The 16,761-nt window shown below is 53.3% G+C and overlaps 9 protein-coding genes across 12 annotated transcripts; 5 read left to right on the plus strand and 4 right to left on the minus strand.

Moving 5' to 3' along the window:
* Positions 1-4: 4 nt before the first annotated feature.
* KVP18_004147 (uncharacterized protein) lies at positions 5-532 on the plus strand (the record flags this gene model as incomplete). Its single annotated transcript, XM_067956494.1, has 1 exon — positions 5-532. The coding sequence occupies one exon, from the start codon at positions 5-7 to the stop codon at positions 530-532; it is 528 nt and encodes a 175-aa protein (XP_067809050.1).
* KVP18_004168 (uncharacterized protein) lies at positions 533-1,603 on the minus strand (the record flags this gene model as incomplete). The annotated part of the gene is made up of 1 exon (XM_067956525.1): positions 533-1,603. One exon carries the CDS (start codon positions 1,601-1,603, stop codon positions 533-535), a length of 1,071 nt encoding a protein of 356 aa, XP_067809078.1.
* A 583-nt stretch (positions 1,604-2,186) lies between these two features.
* KVP18_004146 (uncharacterized protein) lies at positions 2,187-5,871 on the plus strand (the record flags this gene model as incomplete). 2 transcript variants are annotated; one of them, XM_067956493.1, is made up of 2 exons in its annotated part: positions 2,187-2,274; positions 2,303-5,871. In XM_067956493.1, 2 exons carry the CDS (start codon positions 2,187-2,189, stop codon positions 5,869-5,871), a joined length of 3,657 nt encoding a protein of 1,218 aa, XP_067809049.1. The 2 variants fall into 2 exon arrangements, with proteins under 2 accessions (XP_067809049.1, XP_067809048.1); XM_067956492.1 differs by lacking the exon at positions 2,187-2,274 and having other exon boundaries at positions 2,284-5,871.
* A 114-nt stretch (positions 5,872-5,985) lies between these two features.
* On the plus strand, positions 5,986-9,026 carry KVP18_004145 (uncharacterized protein; the record flags this gene model as incomplete). Its single annotated transcript, XM_067956491.1, has 2 exons — positions 5,986-8,496; positions 8,535-9,026. 2 exons carry the CDS (start codon positions 5,986-5,988, stop codon positions 9,024-9,026), a joined length of 3,003 nt encoding a protein of 1,000 aa, XP_067809047.1.
* A 10-nt stretch (positions 9,027-9,036) lies between these two features.
* On the minus strand, positions 9,037-11,436 carry KVP18_004171 (uncharacterized protein; the record flags this gene model as incomplete). The annotated part of the gene is made up of 1 exon (XM_067956528.1): positions 9,037-11,436. The coding sequence occupies one exon, from the start codon at positions 11,434-11,436 to the stop codon at positions 9,037-9,039; it is 2,400 nt and encodes a 799-aa protein (XP_067809081.1).
* Positions 11,437-11,566: 130 nt separating this feature from the next.
* KVP18_004169 (uncharacterized protein) lies at positions 11,567-13,009 on the plus strand (the record flags this gene model as incomplete). Its single annotated transcript, XM_067956526.1, has 1 exon — positions 11,567-13,009. One exon carries the CDS (start codon positions 11,567-11,569, stop codon positions 13,007-13,009), a length of 1,443 nt encoding a protein of 480 aa, XP_067809079.1.
* Positions 13,010-14,414: 1,405 nt separating this feature from the next.
* On the plus strand, positions 14,415-14,966 carry KVP18_004143 (uncharacterized protein; the record flags this gene model as incomplete). The annotated part of the gene is made up of 1 exon (XM_067956488.1): positions 14,415-14,966. One exon carries the CDS (start codon positions 14,415-14,417, stop codon positions 14,964-14,966), a length of 552 nt encoding a protein of 183 aa, XP_067809045.1.
* A 47-nt stretch (positions 14,967-15,013) lies between these two features.
* KVP18_004170 (uncharacterized protein) lies at positions 15,014-15,580 on the minus strand (the record flags this gene model as incomplete). Its single annotated transcript, XM_067956527.1, has 1 exon — positions 15,014-15,580. The coding sequence occupies one exon, from the start codon at positions 15,578-15,580 to the stop codon at positions 15,014-15,016; it is 567 nt and encodes a 188-aa protein (XP_067809080.1).
* Positions 15,581-15,850: 270 nt separating this feature from the next.
* KVP18_004150 (uncharacterized protein) lies at positions 15,851-16,717 on the minus strand (the record flags this gene model as incomplete). 3 transcript variants are annotated; one of them, XM_067956497.1, is made up of 4 exons in its annotated part: positions 15,851-15,881; positions 15,910-16,055; positions 16,082-16,306; positions 16,334-16,717. In XM_067956497.1, 4 exons carry the CDS (start codon positions 16,715-16,717, stop codon positions 15,851-15,853), a joined length of 786 nt encoding a protein of 261 aa, XP_067809053.1.
* Between the last annotated feature and the right edge of the window lie 44 nt (positions 16,718-16,761).

The raw sequence follows: 16,761 nt of genomic DNA on the forward strand, positions 1-16,761 counted from the left end.
TAAAATGGCGGCGGCCACAACTTTCTGCTCTCATCACCTCCTTGCCTATGATCCACGACCACTACCAACTGTCGACGGTGAGCGTATCGACATGGAAGGCGCACGCGAGCAGGCCCAAGAGACATGCAGCGCGTTTCTCGGCCATATCCTCGCACTACCACGTCTTACCACCGATGAGGGCACTTTCATTGTGCTAGCAGAGCACCCAACCATCAAGCTGCCCCGGGAAATGCCAGCCCTGACAGAGAAGCCCAAAACCCGGTGGCAGAAGTATGCTGAAAGCAAGGGAATCAAGCTCAACAAGAAGCGTGAGAAGCTGGTGTGGGACGAGGCATCGAAGTCGTGGAGGCCCAGGCATGGCCGTTTCAGCACTAAAAACAATCATCAGGTGGCTATTGTGGAGTTGAAGCCGCAGGATGAGGATAACCACGATCCTTTCGTCGATATCGAGAACAAGAAGGGCAAGCTCACCCAAAGGGAGAACTTCAAGCGCTACCGTAACAAAGCTGAGCGCATCCAGAAGCGCAAATAGTCACTCCTCGAGCTTGAGTCCCGTTTCGCGTTCCCATTCGTGTATCGTCTTCAAATTTCCCGATCCGTCATCCACCATTGGCGGCTGCGCGACCTCCACGAGGACCTGCTTAGCTCGTTCACGGTACTGAGGCACCCGTATGACCCTCTCATGCACACGGTCAACGGGCTCCATGCGCACGACCTCCTCGTCGATCACCCGCTGGACGGGTACAGTATAAGGCATCTCCACGACCTTCTCTACGAAGTAGGGGACGTCAACTTCCTTGACGACTTCAACCTCTCGATCTACGAGCTTTTCACGCTCAACGATCTTCTCGATAGGTGTAGTCTCGTACTGCGTTTGAGGGATGTCGACGTACCGGATTACCTCCACATACTGGTTGTAGGGCACGTCTATGTAAACGATCCTTTCCTTTGGCACTACCACCTCTTCAACGCGCTCGACCACCACGTATTTCGTCTCCATACGCGGCACTTCCACTATTCTTTCGACGATTTCTTCCCGGATCTCGGGAATCTCGACGATACGCTCACAAGGCCTTTCCACATATTTCGTCACCTCTCGAGGGACCACCTTCTCTTCGTACACCACCCTTGGCACCTCCACTATCTTCTTCTTGATTATTATTTTGGGCACCTCTATGATCTTCTCCTGTGTGATCACTTTGGGGACATGTACGACTTTTTCAACGTACCGGTACTCAGGAATCTCGATTATCTTCTCGACGTAGTTAGGAACGAGTACCTCAACCACCTTCTCTTCGTAGACCGTTCTCTCAACAGGCCTCACAGTCTCCACGATTTCCTCATGCCAAACGTCCTCGTAAACGACATGGTACTCTATCTGATTCCCACCAGTACCCTTCCTCACCTCTTCCTGATCCACCAACTCCTCTTCATCGAGCGCCTCCTCTACTTCGCACACTTCCTCCAAGTACTGGCGCCTGGGATCGACGATAACACTTTTGATCTTCCGACCGGTGAAATCATTGAACTGTGGCTCCTGTGGCTCCTCGCTCTCTGGGAGGCCAGTGGTGCCGTCTTGAGCCATCTCAGCGTCTAGTTTCATTTTTAGCGGAAATAGTACGTGCAAGATGTGAGATTTATCGCAGGGTATTGTGGTTGAGGGTGAACGCTATATCATAGAGCGTCACTGGCGATATTACGATATTCCATACCTATCTTCGGCTTGAGCAGGGTGCTGACTGTTGTAATGTAGCGTCGTCATTCGATTCAAAGGCGAAAGCCGATTCTGTAGTCCTAGCAGTTGTTTGCCACGCTATTTGTCTGTAGCGTCGTCAACCGAAACTACCCCGCCTTTGAAACGTTGCCACTGTCTGTACTGACACCCCGCCCTCCAGCCGATTATTTTACATGATGCGTAAAACGCCGTGCAGGTGGCCCCGCAACGGCTTCGCGAAAGGTATGATGTTAACACATCGCAGTGACCACCTAAGAGAAATACAAACCTTCAGAGCCATTCCTTTTTCATAAGGTACGCCAGCGGTACCCGAATTTCGCTTCGAAAATCACAAATCAAGAGAAACCTGATTCCACCATCGGTAGGGTTATTGAAACGAACACACATGCGCTGTGAGAAAATAATTCCTTAATTCTTTAATCTGTGAAGAATTGCAATAAAAACCACGCAAATGCACATCAAAGAGTTGATTCTTCGCGGTTTCAAGACGTACAAAGATCAGACGCGGCTGCGGCTAAACAAGGGCGCTAATTGCATAGGTGGGAGGCATGTGGGTACCGGACGCAGTAGGTCTCAACGGCAGCGGGAAGTCAAACTTGTTGACGGCCATTGAGTTCCTAACAGTGGAATCGTCCGCTTTGAAGCTGGGTCGGAAGCAGTACCTGCATGAAGGCGCATCGTCAGCAGTTTTGAGCGCAAGTGTAGAGTTGGTTCTGGACAACACTGACCGTACTCTCGTTGCCTTCCAGCGAGATGAAGTACGGTTGAGCCGGCGAATCACTTGTAACAAGGACGAGTACGTTTTGGACTCGAAGTCTGTGTCTTCTACAGAGTTTTTGGCCGTTCTGGAATCATGCGGTTTCTCGAAGTCGAACCCGTACTACGTAGTCAGGCAAGGTCAAATCGCCAACATGACGACGATGGCGGACGACGCACGATTACGTCTTCTTAAGGAGATAGCAGGAACCCGGTCCTATGACTGCAAGAGAGAAGAGGCGATAAAAACATTGGAAGACACAAAGAGGAAGTGTGCTACCGTCAGTCAGACTCTAGGAGCCATTCAAGAGCGCATGGACCTACTGCAAGAACAGCAACAGGAGCTGCTAGACTTTCGCCAGCTTGATCTGAAACAACGATGCCTAGCGGCTGTTCGACATGGGAAAACTGTAGATCAAGCCCGCTCAGCGCTGTCTACCGCGAGCGTCGGTTTAGACGCGGCCCGCGTGTCACTCAGCGACGTCCGTCTGCGACTGGAGGAAGAGCGGACAGAGGCTGACGAGTTGAAGGAGCGCCGAGAGTCGTCTCGCAAAGAAGTGGAGGACGCTGTGCGCGTGCTGGAGAGCGCCAAGCAGCAGGAGAACATTGCCAGGGGTCAAGTGAAAGCCCTCCAGATCGAGTTGTCTCATCGACGGGAATCCGCAGCCCGCCAGCAGCAAACTCAGATGGACGCCATAAAGGAGATCCAGGTGCTCACCAACACGGTTGAGAATTTGGAAGCGGAGAAGGAGAATGATGCACCCAGAACTTCGGGGCTGGAGAGAGAGGCTGCAGAAAGTGAGGCCCGAGTAGAATCGCTTGTCCAAGAGAGTGGCCATATTTCCACAAAGATGGCTCGTAATCAGGGCTTCAGGACAGTGGCTGAGAGGAACCGGGTACTAGAGAAGAAGGTGAAAGAGTGGGAGAGCCTTGTGAAGTCAGAGGAGCAGGAGAAGAAGCAGTGCGACAAGGACAAGGCGGCCACTCGGCAGCAAATCCATTCACTGGAGGCACGAATACTGGAAGCGGACCGCGAGCTTAAACAGACGACAGATACGTTCTCCCTCCTAAAACAAGAGAACAATGACGCCAGCGTCGAGCTTCGAGACCTCATTCGACAATTGGACGAACTTGAGCGGAAGGTCCAGCACTCGCGGAGTGATCGGGGTAAGAAGGAGGAAGAAGTCAGCGTATGTCAACGTGCGGCTGACAAGACGCTTAGCGGCCCCAATATGCGGGCTCTAAGGGTCGTTGACACAGTTGTGTGCCGGGAGAAATTGCAGAAGGCCGTGTTTGGTACGCTGGCCGAAGTTATAACGGTGGAGCCTGGACTAGAGACTGCTGTGGAGGTGGTTGGTGGGTCCCAGATGAGCAATCTCGTGGTTAGCGACTACCATGTCGCTCGCAAGCTAACGGATGAGGTGTCGAAGTCTGGTGTTGGTCGACTGACGGTCGCTCCATTGGCCCAATTACGCGATCGTCGCCGTGAAGTGCGGCAGCCTCAGAGAGGCCGTCTGCTTATGGACTTCATCCGTTGCGCAGATGAGGTTAGACCTGCAGTGGAGCAGGTCTTTGGGTCCTACGTCGTTGTGGAGTCTCTTGATGAGGGCCGGGAGCTCCGCCATCAGGGATTCAATACCATCACTGTCGATGGCGACTCTGTTGACAAGCGAGGCATCTTGTCAGGCGGCTATCGAGCGGCCAGCGACGTGATTTGTAAACATGCTGCAGTCTCTCGCGCCAGAGAAGAGTTCAGACAATCTGACGACCTGGTTCAGCGACTCAAATCCTCATTGGAGCAGACCAAGGCTGCTGTCCATAAGGCCGAGATTCACTCCGGAGACGTTTTAAAGCGCAAGAATGAAGCGGGGTCCCGCCACGACAAAGTCGTCTCTCTGCTCAGTATGCTACGCTCTGAGTTTGACTCTGCCAAGCTACGACTGACTACTTTGGGGGTGACATCCATGCACCTGGAATGTGAAATTGCTGGGCACCAGAATGAAATACAAGTACTGCGGCGTGAGTGCCTGAGCACCGCTTTGAACGAGCTATCTGAAGCTGAAATGGTGCGCCTGGACCAAATAACCTCGGAACTTCCTCAACTGCAGAAGCTGCATAGGAAACTGTCAAAGGACATAATGAAACTGAAGCAGTCTTATGAAGCTAGAGATGTCCGAATTCTCAACGCCAAGGACACCATTGTCGAGCTGCAAGAAACTATAAGGGATACTGAGGTTGATGTTTTGGTTAGTGCGGCTGAGGACCTCGAAAGAGACTTTCAGGCTAGGCAAGCGGAGCTGGAATCGTTTCAGCTCTCACGAAAGGAGGCTGCCAAGGCTGTGGGCAACGCCAAACGCAAAGCACACGAGTCCACATCGAGGTTAAAGGACCTTGACGAGTCCATCAGTGAGCTTTCCTTGGAGCTGGCGGCAGAGCAGACTCGATGTCACAAGATCGAAGCTGACGTTGAGTCCGAGACCGCGAGGGTCGAGAATCTGAGGCTAGCGGAAGTGCCTCTTCCGGGTGACGACGAGGTTGCAAGTCTGGTGGATGAGTATCGCAGGTTGACTTTGCCCCAGCTAGCACGTGTCACTGCTGATTTAAACAAGCTGGTTGATAACTTTTCCGGTATCAACCAGAAGGCAGTAGACCAGTACTCAGCATTCGCCCACCAACTGAAAGACCTGCATCAACGTCGTACGAAGTTACAGGAGTCGGAAGCCGCCATCGTGGACCTCATGGACACTCTCGACAACAAGAAGGATGCTGTGCTCATGAAGACCTTCGAGAACGTCAACCGCCAATTCGGCTTGGCGTTCAAGAAGATAGTGCCTGCTGGGGAAGCATGCATGGTTCTGAAACGCATGACTGACGAGGAATTGGAGCACTGGCGTCGGTGCCGACTTGAAGACTCGGAACGCAGAGTCACACGTGCAGAGGATTCGCTTGACACGCTGCAGCTCGAGAGCCAGCCCTACGAAAGCAAAGTGGACTTGTACACCGGGATCACGATGAAGCTCTCGTTTAACTCTGCGGTTCACGGACTTACGCCTTTAAGGCAGTTGTCTGGCGGCCAGCGAACGGTGGCAGCTGTGGCCTTGATTTTTGGCTTGCAGCGTTGTGATCCTGGGCCCTTCTATCTGTTTGACGAGATCGACGCCGCCTTGGACGAGAGGTATAGAACGGCTGTTGCTAAACTGATCAACGAGGGCGCGGAGTCGGCGCAGTGTATTCTCACAACGTTTTCGCGGGAGCTACTGCTGCCCGGCGCAACTTTCTACCACGTCTCCATGCACAACAAGTGCAGTTTGATCCGCGAGGTCACTGAGTTGGAGGCAGAGGAAGTTGTGCAGCATAAGCCCTTAGCTGTCGAAATGTGATTGCAAACGCAGTGTTGTGTGCGTTACTGAGGTACTGCGAGGGCGATCAGTGCTCTAAAAAACCTGACAAGTTTCACTTCCAGAGAGTAACACACCTCGACAGACAGCTTGGAAATGCGAATTATGGCAGAGCAGGCGCTGTTAGATCCCTCATTGCATCCCAGTACCAGTGGGGCCCTGTCCTCGAGGCTGGCGTTCTACGTCAACAACGGTATGTTCAGCGAAGTGCTAGAGTTGCTTGTGAAGCAGCACGACGTCTTAGAGGCGGGGGGGCTCGAAGCTATTGTGCAGGCAATCGCTGCTATTCAAACGTGTGACGAGGCTGATGACGCAGAGGGCCGCCTGACCACATTGATGGCAGAGTTTGCAACTACCATGGAGGCGCGCACGGCGCTGCTGGCGCTGGGGGTGATCTTTCTGAAAATTGCCCAGCAAGCTGCCGTGACTGGCCCCTGCTTCAGCCCGACTAAACCGTCGGATAAGCGCGCTGAGGAGAATGTTTACGTTGGACGTGACCGATTCAATTATGGCACTTACATCCGCCCCAATGCTGGTGACATGCTGGAAAGTTTGTTCCCTGCGCTAGCACATCCTGATAAATCATTAGGGGATGTTGACACTCACTTTGCGCGATCCCTTGAGGTCGCGATGTTCGTCGATGGAGAGCCTGTATACTCGAAGGTTCCAGGCATATCATGGTTCTGGGTGTCGCGAATCGTTTTCTCTTGGTTGAGTAATCATACGAATCCACCGCCCACATTGGCAATCTGGCGAGCCCGTGGATCCTACCTCCATCAAAGATTTCTGGAATCCGGATCGACATCCCTGTCAGCGTCGCTGGTCCAGCTCTACGTGGTGGAATTCGCCGGGATTCTAAAAGAGCTCCGACTGCTGCCAGAGTCTTTTGACTGTTTTCACGGCGACTCGACGTTCGCTGCTTCGTTCGGGCACATGCAGTGCTGTGTACGTGATGGCCCCTCGCTGGTCCTGCATGAGCTGCCAGCTAGGATTAGGCCGCTGCTGCTCGCGGAGCTCGCGTTGCATTTGAGCTACTGCGGAAACGTTTCTGCATTTCGGGAAGTTATTCGCATTGCTGCCGACTGCATTGGGTTGGTGGTGGAACTCACTGGTGCTATGGGCGTCCGGAGGCAGTTCCAAACGACTGCTGTGCCGCAGCTAGTCGTGAAAACAAAAGGTCTTGACCAGAAACCTGCCGGGTTCGGCGCCATCCAATCCGTCACGGACACCGAGATGGTTAAGCTGGAGAAGATGGCACAAGATGGGAACCTGCCGGAGGACCGACCTCTCTGTGACTGCGGACGTCCGGAGTGCCCAGATACACAAGCACAAGCAGAAAGCTGCCATGATTGTGAAGGGTGTCAGGACGAACCCTCTCAGCCGAAGAGATTTTGGATGAATAATGGGCTACAGGGTGACTCTGCCATCACACTCGAGAAGATCGATGCGGGCACTGACCTCTACGAGAGACCCAAGCTCACAGACGAGGACGATTCTCTGTTTGTAGATCGCCCACTGCGACTCTTTGAACAAATCGTCTTGCTGGGTCATTGCTCCTCACTTTTGGAAATCAGTAATCACCGTGACGAGTTGGAAATGGGCAAACTTGATGCCTATGCCCAACGCTGCCTAATATCACCGGATGAGGCGTGGGAGACCTCCACGGACTATCCAAGCGACGTCGCAGCCGCTCTCCGTGGGATAGCTTCTACCGCCTCGGCCCACCTGCCGAGCGCGGAGAATGTCAATTGGCTCGTCTCGAGCAGCGCCCTCTGGTTTCGGAGTCGATGTGAATTCCACCGCGTCAAGCGCAAGGAGAGGTCGCTGGTTCAGATGAGTGTGCTGCTGGAGCAGATTCGCGATCTGACTCCTTCGGCTGCGCATCGACTTGCGTACGTCGACTACTTGGACTACCCAAATGTCTATGAGTTCAAGCTGGAGCATGCCCGAAGGCTCCGGGCGTCAGGATTCCTCCTGAGTGCTAAAGACTTGTATGTTGAGATGGGTCTGGTAGACAAGGCAGCGGAGTGCCTTATTCTATGTGAACGGAAACACGAAGCACTCGACCTTCTCAACAAGTCCCTCGACGACAAGCCTACGCCGCAGGTGCTTGTATGTCTGGGAGACGCCAGTAGCGACCCATCTTTCTTTGCTCGCGCGTGGGAGTTGTCAGGCCAGAAGTTCGCTGAAGCACAGCGGCGTTTGGGGAGCTACCACTACCGAAGGGGAAACTACAAGGACGCGCTCGCTGCATTCGTGGAGGCGCTCAAGCTGAATCCCCAACATGCTAACGTGTGGTATTGCCGAGCCATCAGCGAGATGCGGTTAAAACTCTTCTCCGATGCTGCAAATTCCTTCGGAAAGTTCTGCTACTTGGAGGAAGAGAACGGAGAGGGCTGGGCCAACATGACAGCTGCTCACATTCAGATGGGCAGTTGGTCGGCGGCATATCTCAGCGCCTGTGAAGCCATCCGGAAGAGCCGAACCAACTGGATGGTATGGGACAACTTCATCCGAGTCTGCATTAAGCTGCGGAATGTAGGCGGAGCGTTGGAAGGGTTCAACGCTATGCTGCGTTTGAACGAGAGTAAACGTTTGACCCAAGAGGTAGGTTGCAGCTAGGGGGTTTCGCTAACGCTTTCCAGCTCTGGAAGTTGAGTTTTCTGGTGGACGCCGTCAGAAACACACCGGCGAGTGAAACGCCAGGCACGACTGACGTTTCAGCGGGCTCCTTGTACCAAACCAAGGCAATCGAGTTTTTTGACGAGCTAACCTCCAAGCATTGCTCAGACGTGCCAGAGGTGTATTTGCTCCAGGGCGTACTTCTTCAGGCGGTGGGACAGCTGTTTGAAGCCTTTGCAGCGCACGAGAGAGAGTACAGGACCCTTCTGGTCAGACTGGACAAGGCCGTGGACCCAGCACCCACGGCGGAAGCGCTGATAGATTGTGTGCAGTCGCTAGTCCGCCTTCACAGACAGCTGCCATCGGACCCCACAAGAACACGACGATTAAGGAGCCTGATCACTTCTGTCAAGGGTCGCACCGACATGCTGTCTCAGCAACGTAAGATGCCGGAAGAAACGGCATCGCGATGGGCGGCTGTTGAGGCATGGGCTGAGAAGATCATCATTTCCTAGGGTGTTCTTGTCATTTGCGATTCACTTCTCGTTTTTGGAGGTCTTCTAGGCTCAATCTTGCTGTCGATGTGAGTTGGAATGGGTGACTCATCTCCATTAGGAACCGTCGAGACATCGTGATCGCCTCCTCAGTCGTCAGATTCATGTGCATTGGGTCGATGCGGTCTTGAATCCACTCTGGCAACTTCAACCTTTTGTCAGGTCTTGCAAATCGGGCGTCAGCAAAAATCATGAGTCCGTAGTCGGTCTTCGACCGGATTACTCGTCCTACGCACTGAGATGCTTGCCTCATCGCATCGAATGTCAAGAACTCTGCTTCAGGGACATTAAACTTCTCTCTGACGAAGTCTAAACGAGCTTTCAGAATCCGGCTAAGAGTATACGGATACGGAACTCCGAACAACACAACACACCGGCCATAATGGCGATCAAAATCGATACCCTCGGAGACCTTACCTCTGGCAATGGACAAGAACACAGCGCCCCGACCAGCATCGCTGGCCTTCCGAAAGTTGTGGAGGGCCAGGGTGGTGGATACTACATCCTTTGTCTCCAGCAAAATTAGCTTGTGCTCTAAGATTTGGGCTAGGACGCCCAACTCGTACCATGCTGCCACCACTTTTTCCATGTAGGCGTATGATGTGAAAAACACAACGATCCCATCAGGGATCGTCTGACAAAGACCGATCAGGAACGTGCCGTAGTTACGGATGATTGACAGGTCGTCTCGGAGGTCGAACCGCGAAGACAGCGGCACTTGGTCCGCGCCTTTGGTGACTATAAGTGGTCGAATGCAGTCGCGGTCAAGAGACATGGGAAAAGACTCAGTGACCACCGGTTCAAAGTCCAGGAGTTTGGGATAGAGGAACAGCGGGGATATGGTTCCTGATGTCAGAATGACCGTATTGTATCCCTGGACTACAGGTCGCATGGCGATACTGGCGTCTAGACATGCCAGCTGGATTAAAGGGTCGTAAATGCCTGGAGCATCAGGATACGGCTCACAAATGATGATGAAACCCTCCCAGTACGTTCCCACCAGAGTGATGAAGTCAGCAACCAGGACGAGGTACCCGAAGTGATGCATGTTCGCGATCTCGACGGTGTTCATTATAGACTTAAGTCGGTCGTAGAAAAACTTGAATGAGTGGGATGGTATCCCAGTTTCATTCTCCATCTTCCGTACGAGAGCAAGGGGGCCCTCCACCTGCACGTCGAACACACAGAGGTACTGGCTGAGAAATCGGACGATCCGGCTGAGGGAGTTAAGAAAAAGCTCCGCTTTCCGGATGGTACCGGGAACCGCCTGGAGTTGGATGTCCATCGGAACCAACGGGCAGGCCAGTGTCTCGACCAGTGTACTGTCAATGTGGCCGGCTGTGTGGAGGCCTTTGAGAAGTCGATCGTACTCATCCTGAAGTTTTCGTTGGTCCGTAGCCTTGCTTCTCGCGACCTCGGCCTCAAGTTGGGTTATGTTGGCTCTGGCTCGGTCCAGTGTCAGCATGTTCAGGTTCACTGACAAGCCTTCGATTGCAACGTTATCGACGTTGTGCGCCTCGTCCATCACCACAACCACTGGTAGACGAGCATCAACGGCGTCGGGCTTTGACGCAGCCTTCTGGATGAGAGGGTTGAAGGCATTGGGGCCCATGACGGCGTTGGAAACCTTGGGATCCAGCAAGTACATATAGTTCAACACTACAATGTCGCTGGCATGCAGCAACTTCCTAGCACCAAAGTAGGGACAGAAGGGGGCTTTGCGGTCAGGATACGTGGGGTGATCCTTGGGCAAGCGAAAATCAGCTGCTACACGTCGGAGCTCGTCAATACTGTATATCGTCCGGTCCATGAAGTCTACATTCCAGAATCGGTCGTAATTCTCAAAGTACTCGCACAGGTTGGAGCCACAGTCCTCGATATCCCGATCCATAGCGCCCTCCTTCTGCCGTACCCATGGTGCCGTTAGCATCTGGCATTTCTCGTCCAGTGAGTCGCGGTCAGGCTCTTGACAGACTTCCGGATGTATGCAAAGGTTCCGCCTTGCACTCATACCGATCCCAAGAACCTTCTTCCGTCGAACCAGTTGAGGCTCCGCGCCCAGCGCGTCCTTTTGCAGCTCGGCTGTGCGGTATGCCATCAGATTCTGCAGCTCGTAAAGCGTTTTCTCCATCTCGGGAACGGTTCTAGTACAGTATAGAATCCGCTGGATACGGTCGGGATGCTTGTATTGGTAGGAAGTCAGGAAGGATAGAAGGGCCACGGTCTTCCCCGTGCCTGTAGGCATTTCTAGAACCCCGTGACCCTTAGCGTCCACACACACCTTAAGTTTGCGCATGTAGGCGTACTGTTCCGGGTACACGTAATCATAGGGGAAGAAGACTTCAACATCGTCAAGAAAGAATCTGACCATGAAATCAGTAATTAAGCCTGCTTCACAGAGTATGGACAGGAAGATCTTTGTGTGAGAGGTGAAGTGGTTGCGGTTAGTGTATAGTGTTGCTGTAGGGAGCGCAGAATGCGCTGGTACATATTCTGCAATTATGGAGCGTGTCTTGGTGGTCACAGACGAACCAGGTCGCTGCATGGAAGTGCTGGATCCCTTCTCGGGGTCGGTACTCTTCAGCTACGAGGCCGATGACAGTCTGACGGAGTCGTCCGCCGTTTTGCCTATCTGCTCGTATCGGGGAGGCCCAGCCTATGTTGCTGTATGCCACCACAAGAAAGCTATGCTACTGATCTATTCGCGGGAGAAGGTTCGTCCCGTAAAATTCCTAGCGTTGCCGGAGAGATTGAGTACGATGTGCTTATCACCGAATGGCACGTTCCTGCTGGGAGGCGGCTGCAGTGGTGGTATCTACGTCTGGCATTTGGGAACGTCCAACTTGGTACGAAACTGGCAAGGCTCTCCGTCTCCTGTGACCGCGGCAATTTGGACTGCCACTCAAATCATTCTCGGATGGGCCGAAGGCGTGATATCAGTCCACCTGGACGCCAGCGTTGTAGCAGGGGAGTCGCCGGAGCCGCCACATCTGGCACGTTGGAGCCTTCCTAATCTGGTTGGGGTTGGGGTGGTTGGTCACTCCGAAAACCCTACTGTCGTTGCCGCGAGCGATTCCACAGTTCATCTCTTCCGTGCTCCAAACCGTAATCCAATTGCGACGAAGGAGTTACACGCCCCAATAACTTGCCTGACGGTAGGAGTAGAAGGTATTGATGTTTTCGTCGGTCTGTCAGATTTCCAGATACTACGCCTGCCAGTGGCGGTGCATGAGACGGATCGTCAAGAGTTCAGTGGGCACTCTCCAGTGGTCACTGGGTCAGGCCAAGGTGGCCAAGGTGTTAACTGCTTATGCGTCACCGACAGCGGAAGTCTTCTGATCTCATCGAGCGATGACGGACTGCGAATATGGGATGTAATGAGCGCACAAACTATTCGGCACATCAGTTTGAAGAGTCGCCGAGTAATCAAGGTGATTCCTTTCCTGGACATAATGGGTACTGGGAACCCAAGTGGAGGGCAGCAAGGACGCCTGGCCGTGGAGCCGTTACCGCCCATTGCACATCTGAAAGCTCAAACCCGGGACGCTCGAGACATCACGACTGTATGCGCCATTTCCATAGGACGACGATCTGCTTTGTCTCAGGAGATCCGAAGGGGCATCACTTCGCAATGGAGTTCGAGGCACGCCTTGGACTTGATAGGGGAGATTCAGCAAGAGATCTCTACAGCGGCGAGTAGTCATGCCAACGACACGAGGGTGCAAGTACTAAGCCACCGGGCACAGCTCCTCAGCGACCTCTCAAAATCGCTCCTGACCAACGCCAAAGCCCAACCTCAGGCACCAGAGCCGAAACAGCAGACGAACCTGACTGAGCTGATGCAACAGGCACTGAAGCTGGGTGCTGGGACGGATGCTGCGAGCGTCGTTGCTGAGAAGAGAGATCCATGGTGCAAAGTGGAAGCCATGAGTCGCAGTGGCTAACCGTGGTCAATAAAGTTTGTTTGTCCCTCGCAATCCCATTATATCAGAACAAAGCACGTCTGAAGAACAAACAAAAAAGGTGCTCCAACAGATTCTTTTCGGGTGCGAAACATCTATGCGAGCCCAACCAAACCTCAATCAAACGACAGACACGCGGCGTGCAGCTGCACGCGGGGTTACGGTGTTTCTCAACAGCCCTCGATGCATCGAGTTCGACGCCTCACCCTGGAGGGAGGTTGGCATTAACCCCTCCGCACGCTTTCTGCGTCGTCCACTTCACCTGTGGATGACGTCTGATCCCTACGTCGTGGAGTCTGTAACCCCCAGAGGAGAGGAGGTACCCAGAACGAGTTGCTGGCATCGAACCAGCGATTACTCTACAGTCCAGACAAGTCGCAGCGATTACTCTACAGTCCAGACAAGCAGTTGGCACCGAGCTGGGGATACAGTTGTCGTCCCCGACAGGTTGGCGCGGCCTCGGGTTCAAATAGCGCACCACGTCAAGAGTCAGCCCCCACCGCCCAAAAGATGGAATGTGGAAATGTTCAATGGAATGAATCCGGATATGTTTAGTGGAACGAAAGTGGTGGTGGGTAGAGCTCGTGACATTCAGTCTACCGAGACTCCCAAAATGCAAATCCTTTCGCAAGAGCCCAAGATGTCAGTTGCCCCTCAACGTCCAATCAGCCGGCTTCGACCATCTCCAGCACGGCCTACCACTTGGCCCTCGACGTCGAGACCACCTCCAATTGAGTCTTCCGCCCCGAAGCCAACACAGGCGACGTGGAAGTTCCCTCTGAAGCCGATTAGCGATGTACAACCTCTCTCACCGCTTCCGATGCAGTCACGCCCCCGATCTCCTCCTCCTCCTCCTATGCAGAGTCCTCCGTTGTCTGGGAGACAGAGGGGTCCTTCTCCTATACAGAGACCTCCTCCTACACAGAGTCCTTCTCCTACACAGAGACCTCCTCCTATACAGAGTCCTTCTCCTATACAGAGACCTCCTCCTACACAGACAAGTCCTCCGTTGTCTCCCAGGCAAAGACCTCCTCCTCTACATACAAGTCCTCCGTTGTCTCCCAGGCAAAGACCTCCTCTACATATAAGTCCTCCGTTGTCTGGGAGACAGAGGGGTCCTTCTCCTATACAGAGTCCTTCTCCTACACAGAGACCTTCTCCTACACAGAGACCTTCCCCTACACAGAGATCTTCTCCTACACAGAGACCTCCTCCTACACAGAGACCTCCTCCTATACAGAGACCTTCTCCTATACAGAGACCTCCTCCTATACAGAGACCTCCAATACAGAAGTCTCGCTCTCCTGTACAGAAGTCTCGCTCTCCTGTACAGAGGCCTCCCTCTCCTATACAGAGGCCCACAGCACGCCTTCCGGGGATCCCAGCAATGGGGTCGACGCCATACACACACCTGGATCCCATCACACACTCGGAGCCATCTCCGCTCCTACCTGCGGCTTCCAAATTTCACCTCGGCATCACTGAACCCTACAACGTTCGGCATGTCGTTCATCTCACCTCACGAGAAGAGTTCGAAGATATGTTCAGAAGGCCGAAAGAGGACTCTCTGGAAATGCTCCCACCGATTGCATCGGCTGATATTCGACCTCTTAACTCGCCAGAAGATCGCTCGCCTCGCAAACGGCGACGACGGCGGCGACGAGTCCGTAAAGTAGGCTCGCGGCCCAACATGATGACTGGTGAGGTGATATCGGGGCCAGAGGCCTTTACCCACTTCAACCAAATGCGCCAGCAGGAAGAACGTGCGAAGGAGAAAGGAAAAAAACGAAAAAGACCACGAAAGAAGATCAAAGAGATAGGACTTCCAACGGACGTCCAGCACGTAACCCACATCACAGCTAGCGATCCCAGACTGCAACAGCTGCTTAACCTAAGCCCTGATGACCCACGAGTCCTGCAGATTCTAGGGGGGACATGATATACCACTGTATGGTGAATGTAAGATGTTGCAAGACTATCAACCAACTACTCTTCGTCAGCAGCGCCACCACCACGGTTTTGGTTCTTCCTAGCAACTCGGCCGGGACGACCAGAGAGGGAGAAGGCGGACTTCTCGCTGAAGTCGATGAAACCTTGACGGTCTACTCGGACCATGAAGGAAGGCACATTGACGAGTTGCTGGCCGACACAGAAGTGACGGCCTCGGATCATCGTTCGGGCCGCGTGCATAGAGGATACACGGCTTGATCTGAAGACCTGCGTCTGAAGGCGACGTTCCATCAGCTTCTGAATAGTCAGTCCCAGAACGTAATCGAGTTTGTTCTCATCCTCAGCCAGGAGACCGAATCGAACCATACGCCGAAGTAGTGCACCGCCTTCGAAGAGACGCTTGGGGTCGTTCTCAGGTAGCGTCAAAAGGAGACGAGCAGCCTTTCTGATCTTAGCCAAAGTGAAGGCAACACGCCACACCTCACGCTTGTTCTTCAGACCGTATTCTCCGAGCAGCTTCATCTCAGAGTCCATACGCTCCTTCTCAAAGGCACGCTTCGGGCGTCTGAAAGTCTTGCTACAGTTCCGGTAGTTCTTGCCCATCTTACGACGTAGGTAGGGGGGAAATCGATCATTTATGAAGACAAAACGGACGGACGTCAGGCGGCCACCTGATGTACAAGAGATCTAGACCATTCATGTCAAAGGCCTACCTACATGAACCTCGCAAACAATCTTTAGAGTACAAGAGATCTATACCACTCATGTCAGAGACCTACCTAAGGGCATTTTTGACCTCGCAGACACTCCTTGAGATTGCACATTTTTGTATCCACTTATGTTGTGACACTTGGGCACAATAGTCGAAGGACATCAGAGCCATGTACTCTCGTTCATCATGTGTCTGCGTTTTGAGCCCTCGCACCACTCACTTGAACTCGTCGAAATCGATTTGCTTGTTGTTGTCCTGATCAACTTCGGAGCAGATGGCTTCCCAGTCGGCGTCGGAAACTTGCCCATCCAATATCTTTCGTAGTTCGTCCAGCTCAATAAATCCACTGCCGTCAAGGTCAAAAAGCTGTATGCAGCCCAACCGCAGCTCACTTTGAACGCAGACTCCAGACGACTGCTGGTGAGTAATCTGGAATGATCTACGGCCGCGGCTAAGAATTCTGAGTACTCCACGGTGCCCGTGTGGTCGAGGTCCATCCCGCCCATCACCTCATCCACGAGATTCTGCACTTCTGCCACGTCCTCCTTGTTGGAGAAGGCCTTCAAGGCCTGCTCTAGCTCGTAGCGATCCAACCGCCCATCATGGTTCAAGTCCATCTGTGTTCGCCAACATTACTTTCCCACGGATTGGAAAATATCTTTCAGTTCCTGCACCTCGTCTGTGTCCGTCAGCTTCGACGCCAGGTACAGCAACGCTGCTTGCCGCAGCTTCACAGCTCCTTGGAACTGCCTCATCTGGTGAATCGCCCGATCAAGACTGCTCTTCGTCTGACTCTCCACCCCTTGGATGTTTTTCTGGAACCAAGCGTGCTTCACCAGAGCGCTGGCTGCCGGTCTTTTGGAGACGTCTCGCTCGAGCATCATCTGCACCACCTCTAGCGCTTCAGGGCTGACAGCGGACCAGTGTTTTGGAGGGTAGTCTAGTACTTTCTTGGTCCGTACGGAGTCGAGGATCTGTACGTTATTTTTGCCGTTGAAAGGCGGCACGCCTGCCAATAGGATGTACATGATCACACCTGTGGACCAGACGTCACATTTTTCGTTGTAGTTCC

The sequence above is a fragment of a genome, assembly GCF_019968955.1.
Source record: "MAG: Porospora cf. gigantea A chromosome Unknown PgA_NODE_38_length_58328_cov_340.763, whole genome shotgun sequence".
Taxonomy (NCBI): domain Eukaryota; phylum Apicomplexa; class Conoidasida; order Eugregarinorida; family Porosporidae; genus Porospora; species Porospora cf. gigantea A.